Source organism: Hippocampus zosterae, chromosome 2 (assembly GCF_025434085.1).
Source record: "Hippocampus zosterae strain Florida chromosome 2, ASM2543408v3, whole genome shotgun sequence".
NCBI classification, from domain to species: Eukaryota; Metazoa; Chordata; class Actinopteri; order Syngnathiformes; family Syngnathidae; genus Hippocampus; species Hippocampus zosterae.
In genome coordinates this window covers 14033780-14048007 of record NC_067452.1, presented here as the reverse complement: position 1 = coordinate 14048007, position 14228 = coordinate 14033780, and the positions used below count along the sequence as shown (strand labels likewise).

The 14228-nt window shown below is 42.6% G+C and overlaps 2 protein-coding genes across 2 annotated transcripts; both read right to left on the bottom strand.

Moving 5' to 3' along the window:
• Positions 1–1267: 1267 nt before the first annotated feature.
• On the bottom strand, positions 1268–5922 carry LOC127596017 (thyrotropin-releasing hormone receptor-like). Its single transcript, XM_052058152.1, has 3 exons — positions 5655–5922; positions 3282–4103; positions 1268–2476 (listed from the first exon to the last, which is right to left on the bottom strand). Exons 2-3 carry the CDS (start codon positions 4047–4049, stop codon positions 2096–2098), a joined length of 1149 nt encoding a protein of 382 aa, XP_051914112.1. The 5' UTR covers positions 4050–4103; positions 5655–5922; the 3' UTR covers positions 1268–2095.
• A 3658-nt stretch (positions 5923–9580) lies between these two features.
• ocstamp (osteoclast stimulatory transmembrane protein) lies at positions 9581–14126 on the bottom strand. The gene is made up of 3 exons (XM_052058123.1): positions 13816–14126; positions 10773–11772; positions 9581–10345 (listed from the first exon to the last, which is right to left on the bottom strand). Exons 1-3 carry the CDS (start codon positions 13872–13874, stop codon positions 9998–10000), a joined length of 1407 nt encoding a protein of 468 aa, XP_051914083.1. The 5' UTR covers positions 13875–14126; the 3' UTR covers positions 9581–9997.
• Between the last annotated feature and the right edge of the window lie 102 nt (positions 14127–14228).

The window sequence follows — 14228 nt, the reverse complement described above, 5'->3', positions numbered from 1 at the left end:
TGACCTGACTAAAGACCATAAATGAAAGCTGGTTTACGTCAAGGTTTTCGATTGGACAACTAGACTGTGGAGCAATCTAATGAAAGTCAATATTTATTACGCACATCCAGTCACTAATATGTTTACTGTCTGTAAAACCAGTCAATGTAGCCTCTGAACATGCTGTCCACATACTTTTTGCACTCAAGAGTGGAAAAATATGCATACGATGAATTCATGAGGTATAGTGGCAAGCCTTATATTTCATAATGTGAAACTTTTTTTTTAATGCCTGGCTTTTAGTTAACAATGTCGATGTATGCATGATTACGACTAACAGCGTGTTGCATAGGATCCTAATGCAACGTGTCTATTTCGCCGCCGTGCCAATTGTATAGCGTATAATGTACAAGAAAAATTAGATTTAGTTCTTGTAAGCTATGCGCAACATGTGCCCGATTTAAATGAAATGCTGAATGGTTTCATTTTCTATTTCGCATTGTGACTTGGTTTGGGCAGTTGAATAATTATGTGGGCTGAAATTAAGCAGGAAAAACTTGCAACGCTGCTCCAACGTCAAGTGAGCCACAGCCAAAAGAATGAATAATATGCTGATAAAAACTGCCATGCCAAAGCTGTCGAATGCTGATGGCCTCACGGCTGTCCGAATAATACCTGATTCGAATAGAACAAAATAAGTGCAATTGTGACACCTTATAAAAAAAATTCTTTTAAAATTATTTTTAAATGTTTGATTTTTCAACGTTCATTTCTATCATGCGAGAACCTCTTAGCACATCAATGTACATTTTATATATATATATAAAGTGCATCTCTGCACTGTGATGCGGACGTGCTAACGGTCCATAGGTGTCAAACTCAGGTCCCGGAGGGCCGCTGTCCTGCATGTCAAATGAACAGGTTCAACGTCAGGCTTGCGCAGAGCTTGCTGATGATCTGTTCATTTGAATCAGGTGTGTTGCAACAGGGAGACTTGGAAAACATGCAGGACGGTGGCGCTCCAGGACCTGAGTTTGAGACCTATGTGCAGCTAACCAGCCGACCACTGTGCCGCCAGAAATATTTAATCATATATACATATTTGGACATTCGGGAATATGTCAAGTGGTAGCTTTAATACGAGTGTAATAGTGGGGTTAAACCAGTGTACGCGTCTAGCAGGAAGGGGACATACGACCGGTTCATGGGCCGACTGATATTTCACGGACCAACCGCTATCTGTTACATTGCTGCCGTGGTGATATGGCGCATTTAGGCCACCATGGAATTCCCCAAAATGTGTGCGGCAAGATACCGAGTAGCCTGCGGGCAACAGTCGTAGGGGGCCTGTGACACAGTTGAGCTTTATGCTTTGCAATGCCCATGTATGTAGTGTTTAGTGAGCTTTGTACTACTATCATACTGCACTCGTGCATCCGGAGCACCTGAAGAGCTTTTGTCATTGAACAACACAGATGCGCTTCCGCCCGAACAATGGATAACATTATCAGTGCTGGACAGTGCACACAACAGCTACTGGCTCCGTCTTGACGACATTTTAAAAGATATCCAAACAATCGCCTCTTGTTGAATCGTGTTGGTTACTATGGTCGAATTACAATGAACTTCTGCAGATCTTTGCATTTTGAATTGGTCACACATATACATAATAATACCGCCATTGCCTCATAAAGCAAATCAAAGTATTCTGGGCATGCAGTACATTGTGTCAACACAAACAATTCCAATAAAACACAAAACCAGAAACGTATCCCATGACGACTCAGCACATAGCCATTAATAACTGAACAAGTGGCAACAAAAGTGAGTACACCCCGAAGTGAAACTGTCCAAATTGGACCCAAAGATGGCTGTTTTTGTGCCAAGTGCAAGTCTCGCACAAGGTGAAGGTTAGTTTCTTGGGGGGGAAAAAAGATTGTGAAGGATAATGACGCCTTCGATGAATTGTTTTCTACAATGATAATGACACATACAATAAATAGATTTGACTTGACTGGTCAGTGTCACAATAAATGCTAATTCACATCAGCAGTGCATTAAACATAGACGTTTCATTTGGTATTTTAAATTATTAAATTAATAATTAAAGCCTTAGTTAAACATCACCCTCTGCTGAGTTGAAGCTCTGGACGGTCCTGTCATTCACATCCTTTTGCTCTGTAATCGGCTCATTGCTCTCATGGGAGGAATGTTTTGGCCCACTGTAACATATGGGCACTTTGTACTCCGTCGCCTCATCTTTGCTTCGTCGGGTGCACTTGCAGAGCTTCTTGAACGCTGCTCTAAACTTCTGGGACATGAGGTTGTAAATGATGGGGTTGATGGCACTGTTGCAGTAGATGCTCATCCTGCAGAAGAGCAGGAACCACATGTTGTGGTACGGAGGGTCGATAAAGGAATTGACCACGACCAGTGTGCGATAAGGCATCCAGAGTAGGGCGAAGAGGATGACCACGGCAGCCAGCATCTTTGTCATCTGTGGCAGTTCACACAAAGAAGAGCAAAGGCAGTCATACATCTGCACCGGAGCCCCAAAGATGGCAGAGATGTTGCTCTCTTTGTTACATGCCATAGCGCCATTTCAACCCTACATATTTACACTCTATTTTTTATATTTTATGATCTTTTTTTTTCAACCTCTGCGGATGATGACAGAGAGCAGTAAAGTCAAACGCAAATGAGTTCATGTTTTGATTGATTGATTGATTGATTGATTAAGTAAGTGACAACTGTGAAACGTGGACAAACGTGAACCACACAGCATTAATGACGATAATGTAATGGGAGAAGCAATTGATTTGCTGTCCCTGACCTTATTTAAGAGAATTGTTTGACTCCAAGAATGTTCTGTCTAAAATAAATAAATAGACAAATAAATAAATAAATAAATAAATAAATAAATAAAACAACTACAACAAAAAAGAAAACTTGACATGTACTGTGCCATTTTTTTCATTTGTTTAATAATTTTCTTTTCGGATTTTTTTTTTTTAGGTTGGCACTTGACAGCATTAGCAAAGCTGTAGGAGCACAATGGGATCTCTTATTGTGCCCGGCGCAAGTCTATAGATAGATAGATCGATAGATGAGCAGGATAGTTAATGATGAGTAAAATCTGTTGTCCCATTTCGAAAATAGTCTCCCAGTAAAAGTTGCACATGTGCAATTGAAGATATGGGAGCGTAGTGTGGCATTGAATTGTAGCACCTACAGAGGAATACAACCTCCCACCATGGAGTTCCTTTTTTTTCCCATGCGATATTTCCAGGATTGTACTCTACCTGCTTCCTGGCTGAGACTGCCCCCTTGTTGGCCTTCTTAGTCTTGCCGGAGCCACCTCGGTGAATCGAGCCTCTGGTGTCGAGATGCGAGGGCAGAGGGCTCATTAAGAGAATCCTAGCGATGAGGCTGTACAGCACGGTGGCCACGATGACCGGGATCACATAGAACAAAGTGAAGTCCAGGAAGTAGATTGGCATGTAGAGGCTCCTGGAGACACGGTAGCCGCAGGTAACCACCACGCCATTGGCATAGACTGTTTCATCGGTGTCCACCAAAAACAACCACATCATGCAGTAGAGTGATGTGATGACCCACACGCCGGCAATGATTCTCTTGGCTCGCGAAACGGTGCATAAGAACTGAGCCTTTATGGAGTGACAAATGGCAATGTATCGTTCGATGGTGAAGGCAGTGATGGAGCACGAGGACACATTGATGCCCAGGTACTGCAGGTAGGTGATACACAAGCATCCCGTGTAGCCGTATATCCAGAATGCTACCACATCGGAGATGTTAGGCAGGCCTGCAGTCAGAAGTACGATGAGGTCAGCCACCGCCAGACTCACGAGGTAGTAGTTGGTTGGGGTCACCATGTCTTTGGTCCGCAACACAACCAACACCACCATGATGTTTCCCGCAATCCCCACTCCACAGATGAGGAGCGTCAAAACAATTGTGACCACCTGCTCTTCTAGAGGCTTCAGAGGCGTTCTCGTCATATTTACAAGCCTGCTGATATTCTGAACATTTGCCGTGTAGTTCTCCATGTTTGAATACTGCAGCCTCACTTCTGTGGATCTTCAATGGCACCGCCAAGATTCCTGCACACACATTTCTGTTTGAAACAACAAAAACCTGTCTTCAAACCCCCTCTTTGGTTTTCTATATTCTGCTGTATTTATAGACATTGTCTAGCCGAGTCATCGATTTATTTCTAAAACCACTATACATGTTTAAAAATGGTGGCACGGTGATCGACTGGGGAAGCACGTCCGCCTCACAGTGCAGCAGTGAAGGGTTCTATTCTGACCCTCTTGCATAGAGTTTGCATCATGTGCACCCCGTACCTGTGTGTGTGTGTGTGTGTGTGTGTGTGTGTATATATATTTATATAGATATAGATATAGATATAGATATAGATATATATATTTGGCTATCACTGTGCAACAGTGATAGCCAAATGTAAGTTTCATGCCTTCTTTGTTTTGTTTAATTCTAGTATTGGTTGAGGATTATTGAGAGGATTTGAAAGAGATTCTCTCGCCACCCCCCCCCCCCACCCCCCTGTTTTTGCAGTCATCATCAGGTAACCGCTCAAACGCCTCACGCTCTGCTTCAGTGATGCCCCTTTCCATCAGAGCTTTCCGGAGCTTTCTCTCCTCCTGAACAATAATAAACATTTCCCGGTGTGTCGCTGCAGCAAGATTAAGATCTAGCTTCTCTGGACTGGCTGCCATTTTAATATATATATATATAAACTACGCAAAAGCGGGCCAAGGCCTGTTAGCTGGTGGTTTGGCATGGAAAGCCAAGTGACAGCCCGTGGCATGTATTCATTCAAGCCACCAGTGGCTTGAAGCGAATATATTTTGGTGGCTCAACCATGTCAGGTAGACACATACATGATGATACGGCCATGGCATTAAATATTTGTTCTTTGGTTATTACTTATTTATTCATTTTTGCTATTTTGAAGCCTTATTTTTCAGTCTTGGTGATTGTTTTAATCAATCAAATTTGGCCAGTGTTATTAACAACACTCTCTCTGTGCCGTGTCAGATTTACAAATCATTGAATTTTACGTTGAATTGTTAATAAATATTTACTTATAAATTCAATTTGTTTGCTCTCCTGCCCAATTGCGATAAAGGAATGGGTTTGAATCGAAGGGTTTTCTGTGGGGAGCGTGCATGCCTTACCTGTGCTTTTGCGGTTTACTTCTGAGCACGACTCTACTTCCCTCCTATAGCCCAAAAACATGCAGTTTTGATTTGCTGAAGAGTCAGCATCTTCTGAATGTGAATATGAATGGTTGTCCACCTCTCTACAGTTGCGCTGTCAGTTCACTGGTAGAATTTGTAAGATGTGTACCATTATTTCAAGAAAATGAGAGATCAGACAGAACGTTTATTCTATTTTGGATTGGAGTCAAATTAGACTATAAGACATTTCAGAGTAGCCTAATTACCAAGCAAAAGTATTCAATAGAGTGGAATGTTAATTTGCAGTCATTCAATAAAATGTAAAATTATAAGATACTGTAAATTGAAACGAAGAACAGTCTTCATATCCACATTGACTTTGCAAAATCAATGAAAACTGATTAAATAAAGTCAAATTTGTCGGTAACAGAGTAAAAATGTGCACCTTACCCTGACTTGCAGTGGCAGCGCTCAGTGTGATGTGAAAGAGCTCAGGCAAGACACGGAGTTGTCGGCTTGGTCCTCGCTCTCTGCCACTCACTGTCTATTTTGCCAGCATATGCCCCCGCTCTTGCACCACTTGTGATGGACTGCGCTGCACAGCCACCAACTTCAACATCCAGTCCTCCCTCATTCAAGCTCAGCGTCATGTAAACGGGTGGTCGTAGCTATAATTATTGTCCCTGTACTGTGATGGCTGAAAGCACAGAGGATGGTTTCGCCTGTGAGTGAGTTCACCCCAGAGACACATCAACTGGAACGCGACTAATTATGTACAATATGTAAAACATAAAAATATATATAATATATTATATAAACATAAAATGGAAAACATGGTTGTTTCCCATAGTTTCAGTCTTCTTTTTTTCTAATTGAACCTTTTTTAACTTTCACTTATGAAAGACACATTTTACAAGGCATTGTTAACATGTTCCCTAGTCTCCACTTGTTTGAAAGCTTTATACTGTAGCTGTTAACAAGACAATAAATTATACAAGATTTTATTAACTCTATGAAAATTTCCCCAGTGTGGGACAAATAAAGGATATCTTAATCTTAAAAGCGTTTTTCTCATTCACATGTTTTTGTCAAAGCACACTCCCCCTTATCGACACCTGTTTTAGAGCCTTTTGATCAGAGGTGTCAAATCCAGGTCCAGAAAGTAAAAGACCTTGCCACAGTTTTGCTTACGTGACAGGTGCAGCTTCTCAAACCAGCTTCCCAGAGCGCGTTTACCTGCCCAATGAAGAGAAGCAGCTGTGGCTCAAGCCATACTTGAATTGACACATCTGATTTTGACTGATCCTTTTAGACCAACAGGATATTGAAAATACTTTCTTCTTTCACCACAAAAATGAAGTTTCTAGAATTTTCCGTTCACCTTTAATCAGCAGTAGAACATGGGTTAGGTTAACCAAAAACAGAAGTTTTTGAGCAAAAGGCAGAGAAAACACGTATTTTGCTAAAAATGACCCCCCCAAAAAAAGGGACCGACAGTAGTATTTATTGTTTTTGCGAAAAAAATACCTTGTAGCAAAATCATTTATTTACAGACACAGGTATGAAAAGTGCTTTGAGCGACACTGGCTTGTGCCATGGCTCGAGTCGAACATCTGTGGGGGGTTTTTACATGCCGTTTGCCACACAGTCCATGAATGGAATCACCTTGTGTCATGATCACGACACATACCTTCAATCACCTACCGTGACACATACTTAGCACATATATTTCATGTCATGTACTGTGTATACATGCTCTGTTCAAGGGTGAGGCTTCTAAATTTGTTCCTATTCTTAACATGTTTTCTCCTTCATAATTGACATGACAAATTGAGAATAATCCCATAATCCTTTACTCAAAAGCTGTGCTGATCTCAAAGTGATACAACACCGCCATCTACAGGGGTCTGTTCATCATCACAGTGTTTTAACAACCTGAATTTCTCAGACAAACCAGACAAGACTTCAAGTTCAAGTCTACTTTATTGTCAAATGTGCTCTATGTACAACATACAGCACAGATGAAAAAAACTCTGTTGACAAATCTGTTTGAAATGGGGTCAAAGGTCCAGCTCAATAAATCGCGACCCGGCCGACCTTGGAATCTAACACCCAGCCGCCAGGTACCCAACTCTCTCGCCACCTTCGGCTAGCGGGGGGTTCAATGACTCCCACTCATTTGTTAAAACTGTCCATAGTGTCAGGTTCAAGAACGGACCGTATAATGTTTTGGATCCCAAAAATGCAGACATAGACAAAATGCCAAAAACAAAAATGTTTATTTACTGTCACATTTCGCTTGAAACGTCAGAGGAGTCGCTTTGTGCGTAACATCCAAAAACGGGAATAAATGGATCACCGAAACAGCAGGCACAGAAAGGAACAAAAATAATATTTATTATAACCAAAAGAACCCCGTCTAAACGAAAAACAGAAAATACTGGTTAATAATGAGAACCAGGAATTAATAATAACTAGACAACAAAAGGCGCTTGCGAATAAACGGCAAGGGGTAAGAATAGGCAAAAAATAACACTACATACGAGAGAAGTCAAGAAAGGCAACAATCATCGATAATATTAAAGTAACGTTCTTTCAAGGAAGTATGGGCAACATCAGTGGCATGGCACGGAATGCTCCGGCAGTGAGTCGACTGCCGGAGCGCCAAGGTATAGCTGGTGCAATCACCGACAAATGGCTAGCAGGTCTGCAGGCGGCAAACATGAACGCCTGCCCTCTACTGTCAAATATAGAAGCTGACATTTACTGGTCACATAGACTCAAGGGGAAAAAAACAGGCATCAACAAAAGGCGCTTGCAAAAGGCAAGTTCATAGTATCACCGAGAATACAACAAAATGACAAGAGTCCAGTTTACAGAAAAAACAAGAGCCAGATCAAAATGACAAAATAATACCAATGCATACAAACAAGGAAGTAAGGGAGCCAAAATGGCTATGAATGACAGGTCTAGAAAACCACCCTTGAGCATAAACAGCAAGCAAGGTCAATAACCAACAGAGGGTGACAGTAGTCGGAATCTTGAAATGCAAGGCGTGATGACAATAAGGAACAGATGCGCCGGCTGGAGGGAAAACGCTCTTCCTTCCAACCGGAGCTGAAACAAAAACAAACACAGACAAATATGAGTAAAATAATCTTGGAAACAAAAATCAGCGGTGATTGACACCGAATCGGTCATGCCTTAGCTTATGACTGGTTGTTTTTCTTTGGGCACGGTGGTTCCTTGCAAATCAAATTAAGATATCCTTTTTATTTTATATTAGGGCTACTCGGTGGGACTAGAGACGGCAGATGGATTTTTTTCCCCCACAGTCATGACACTGTCTGCTCTTATGTCATACTGAAAAAAGGTGTTCCTTGAAGGTAGGTAGTGTGTGTGTGTGTGCGTGTGTGTGCGTGCGTGTGTGTGTGTGTGTGTGTGTGTGTATGTGTGTGTGTATGGGTGTGTGGAGGGCAGGGTGGGGGTCTAAATTGCAAACTCTGACTCATAACTAATGTGTTCACAAATTTAACATATTCCAGTACTGTACTGTTCAATGCATTGCACAACGTGCCTGGCCGTCACTCCAGTGGACAGCTCTTCAAAAGCTGTTCATGCATTTTGCATGAGACGAGTCTGTGCAACAGAAACATTTACATATGAATGGATGGGAGAATAATCAGAAATAGATCAATCATAATTCCTGCTTTCATCTTTATTAGCGATGCAGATTTCTGTGGTTAAATGTCAGGCTTAAAATAGATGTGGAAACAAAAGCATGTTTTTTTTATTCAGGTAGATCTTAAAATAATCTGCAGAAGGCTAGACAAAGGATTTTGAAGCGAGAGCGTATCGTTTTTTTCGAAAGTGATGGAAACAGAACATATGGTTATTTTTTCCCATCCTTATTAAAGAATACTCTGACAACTGCAAAACCCATTCCTTTGGAGTGACGCCACCCGTGCTGACGTGTTGAATCAACCCAAAGCGCCATTGTGACATCTAGTGGAGCTTTGAGCTAACAAACATAACGGACTTAATTCACGATTGTTTCAGGATGTATTCATTCAATACAATACATACAATACATGCTGATTTATATAGCGCTTTCACAACAGCGGCAGCTGTAACAAAGCGCTTTACAAAACAGTTAACATAAAGTAAAATAATAAACACAACGCATAACATAATTCATTCATTCATTCATCTTCCTAACCAATTGATCCTCGCTAGGGTCGCGGGGGGTGCTGGAGCCTATCCCAGCCGTCTCCGGGCAGTAGGCGGGGGACACCCTGAATCGGTTGCCAGCCAATCACAGGGCACACAGAGACGAACAACCTCACTCACACCTAGGGACAATTTAGAGTGTTCAATCAGCCTGCCATGCATATTTTTGGAATGTGGGAGGAAAACCGGAGCACCCGGAGAAAACCCACGCAGGCCCGGGGAGAACATGCAAACTCCACACAGGGAGGCCGGAGCTGAAATCGAACCCGGTACCTCTGCACTGTGAAGCCGACGTGCTAACCACTGGGCCGCCCTGTTTCAGGATGTATTGTTGTCTATAAACTTGACAAAGAATCTTTGGACCTTCGACACTGTTAAAGTCCTTTGAGTGTATTGTCATGCAGCACAAAAAGTGTAAAAGCCGCAGGGTTAAACATTCACACTTTATGTTCACCCCAGCGACTTGTGGCTTGAAATGCTGCTCACTGAAAGGTGTTCTTTGATATCATTCTCTTGACTGAAGAAAAGAAGAAAACGTACAGTCAAGGTCAGCACTGTGGATGTCATCTGCAGACAACCAAAACAGCCCCTCCTGGCCCCTTTCTGTCTTGCTTTGCCTGGCCTTTTGCGTTCCAAAAAGCCACTCTCCTCTCTTCTTGCTTTTTAAAAAAAGATGCACAGATGTTCCTCCGTAGCCTTGTGGCGTACGCCTCGAGGAACAGCAGCAGGTAGCTCATCAACCATAGACATGCTAGCAGCGCGCTCACACCCGCGCTGGGAGCTGAAGTCGTGGCATCACAAATCGACGCTTCGGGGCTGAAGTTCCACGTGTACTCCTTGCGGAAGTCCGTCAGTTGTCGCGTGATGCACGCGTGTGGCAGGATGCAAAATGCCGGTGGAAACCATTGTACCTGGCGGCGGAAATCGTTATTCATTAATCAGTCAAGTCAATTAATTGGCAATGGCCAAGACAATTTGCCTAATGACGAATAATTGTCCTTTACGCGGTGTTTTGGATTTTTTTTTAAATCAAACCAAGGCAGTACATTACAAAAACCTCACAGCTGCATACCACCAAAATAAAACGATATCCTGAATCATGTGAACAACCAGGATGTCCGTACCACATTAATGTTTCCTCAGATTACTGATCAATCAAATGTACAGCATGTGTAATGTTCTGCTAGGCAGAACAATTAAACGCTCTTCCACTAGATGGCAGGAGGTCATTATGCATTCACAGAACAGCCACGGTCACGACTATGTGTGACCAGAATGGGTTGGCCACCCCTGCAAATTGCATTTTTTTAATGGCTTTGACCATGTGTGCATCCTCACCTTATAATTGACGTCGATGCTGGCAGACATGGCTGGAAAATCCAGCAGCCACGGCAGAATGACTTGAACTGTATGATACACAATATGGTCCAAGGCTGCGATTAAAGCTATCGCGGTGAAGTATAACGTCACCACCAGTAGTGATATGACACTGGGGGTGCATTCCCCATTGCTGATTTGAAATCTTCCGCGCATAGGGAACAACCTCCTGGTGGTAACGTGAACTTCATTTTGCCGTAGCCGTTTGGACATAGGCTTATTATCGAATGTAATGGATGTCAGGTATGATTTCAGGTAGCGTGCAGATTCCCAAATCAGCAAAGCAACAAATAGGGCTGCCAGAATTCTGTTGGACAATAGTTTGTACTGTGTTATCATGTTCCTCATGTAGGAAAAGTTGATTTCCACTTGCCCAATCATCTTCGTAAACCTGCTCTTGACCTCGGACACATCCACATGTGTGAAGTGATCCAACATCCTCAAGTTGGTGACAATGCTCAGGTCCTCCTTCCTCACTTGAATGGCTTCCTTGACCATGTCCTGCCTGGCTGTGTTTAAAAGTTCTGAAGAGTTCAACAAAGTCTTGGAGAAGCCATCGGCGGTGCACTTCAGGGTGCGTAGGACTGCGCCGACATTCACGCTGATGTTTGGGATGACGTTGCACATGAGAATCATGACCGCGGCGGAGATGAGGATCTTGCGGCCCTGCTTGGTGCAGACGGTGGGCAGGGTCATGGTCAGCGCGCAGCGCAGCGGGTGGCACAGGAAGGTGGTGGGCAACATCACCACGCCGTACACTAGTGCTGTGTGAGCTGATGCGTTGTGGTCATATTTCAGCGTTTTGGAGAGCCAGTGGTAGAGCAGAGTGCCAGTAACTATGGCCAGAGTGAGACAGAGAGCGGACATGGTCCAGAGGTGTCGGCCCAGAGGCTTAGCTGAAGAGTAAACATCCCACAGGTAGAACACCAAGGACTTGACTGACTCCCTGCAGCACGCTGTCCTGTTCATAAACACAAGATACAGAAATACTGTATATTTAGCTCTGTCCCATTCTCTGGTGCAGGGCAGTGGCAGGTAGGGCACTACTCCACCCAGAGGGGTGACCACACCTGTACTTCGCTTCAGGAGAAAATCTCTCTCTTGATATTTGCAGTATTCTAGGAAACTTGACGGACTCCAGTTTGCTGAAGCAAAATGCTTCAATGAGCAATCAGAAGCAAGGCACCCTTCCAACTCAAGCAGTTACTCACTTGGTAACATATTGGTCGTGACTAAGAGGTCACAACACCAAACACAGAATTTATAAAGATGATTTAGATGTTTTACACACATGCACACACTCTCTCTCACACACACACACACACACGCACACGCACACGCACACGCACACGCACACGCACACGCACACGCACACGCACACGCACACTATTAGTCTATGGCAGGGGTGGCCAAACTTTTTGGATCGAAGATCTACTTTTCGATCAACTAACCTCCCGGGATCTACCCTTACCGGTGGGCATGCGCACGCGCACACGCGCGCACGCCATCATGAGAAACAGCCTGAAACGGAGGCATGCGACGCACTTTTGCAGCCTGTTAACTATCGTAGCTCACACGTACCGTTTTAAAGTGCTTCCCTGGACCCTCCTAGATTCCTATTATTTGCCCGTGCCCTCAGTGAAAGAACACGAAGCAAACTCTGAATGAGAATAATGACAATAAAAGATAGAGCGCAACAGCTTCCGGTGACGTAATCACGCGTCTCCGTAAATTTAAGATTTACCTGCTTTATTTTATTATTTTTTTTGAATATTTTTTTTTTTTGGTGAAAATGAGACTGATAGGATGATTAGGGTGCAGCCTACATTAAGACAAAAATATATTACTAACATGTACAAAGACACACAAATGTTTGTTTGTTTTTTTTCTCCTCGACAATCCTCTGATCTACTTGGGACCTGCCTTAGATCTACCGGTAGATCAGGATCTACCTAATGGGCACCCCTGGTCTATGGGGAAACACAAGCAAACATACAATAATAGCGTAATTTACCATGTGCTATTTTTGTGGGTGCTACAAAGCTTGGATGGCGTGCGAGAATCACCAAAGATAGTTCGGAACAAACAGTTTATGTGTCTATGAATAGTAAATTAAGTTTGTGTCATACGTAGCTGTTATGTGCTAAGTTAGCTAGCTCTGCCAAGTTCGTGGCTAGATGAGCTTAGCCATTGCTAGGATTTATTTCTGGAAGGTGCACTCATATTATGTTATTGTGTCCAGTGTCCACCTTTAAGTTGCGTCTGACAAGCTTATCTTGGTGAATGGGCCTTATCAACTTGCTGAATGTAATCTTATTGATAATATAGCACGTCTGCTTTACGGTGTGTGGTGTTAACATTGCAGACACTCGTGGAGCAGTGAATTTCCCTTGCGGATCAATAATGTTTCTATTGATCTGTCAATCGGTCTGTCTGTGTGCGACAAGGGAAATGAATGCAGCTCATTATGGACACGTGCTGTCCATCAAAAGGGCTGTGTTTGGGTTGCGTGGTAAAGTTACTTTGAAAATGTTCATGTTGGGCTCTTGGTGGATTTTTGCAAAAGGGCATATTAGTTGACAAAAGTGCAAACACACAAAAATGACTTAACTATGTGCACCTGCCACGTGAACTTAACAATAACAGTTTCCATGATAGTGTATGTGGCGGCATGCTAATCATCACCCGCTTTCAAGTTAATAGACAACAGAAATACTGTATGACATCTGACTGTGGAATAACAGTGCTTTTCAAATGAGAGCTTTTCATTTACAGCCTTTTACTCTTTTTGGTGTATCCAAAAATATTTATATTTTCGTTTTCCAGTGTGTATTAGAGTGGGCACTGGCTGCTAAGATACCAAAAGGCAACACTCCCATTTGACAAAACCAATTCAGATAAGTAGGTGGATGCAAAAAACAGAAAGTTTCACATATCTTGCTTCAAATATATTGAATCAGATTTTCCACTCCTCATCATGAAACGAGACAATTAAGATTTTTACCTGAGAGCCCCAATGACACACTTCATGGCAAACTTCGACACGGGTATGACATGTTGCATCCGAAAGAAAAAATGCTTGGCAATGTGTGACAAATAAAAGAGGAAGTGGTATGAACACAGTCACAGTCATGACTTTGTTCCCACGCGGCGTAAGTGTCCTTTAAATGGAGGAAACTTGGAATCATGTGACATGGCACAGTATGACAGCTACATTCTGAAGCTTGTCGTCAAGAAAATAACACCAATCGGGTGATCAAGCATAGTTTATTCAATTAAATATATTAACATTTGTAGAATCAAAATGCTGTAGATGTAACGGTATTTTAAATATATTAACATTTGTAGAATCAAATCAAAACAAAACAGCAACAACAAAAAACCATGAAGTGGATAAGTCAGTTGTTGTTTGCAAGA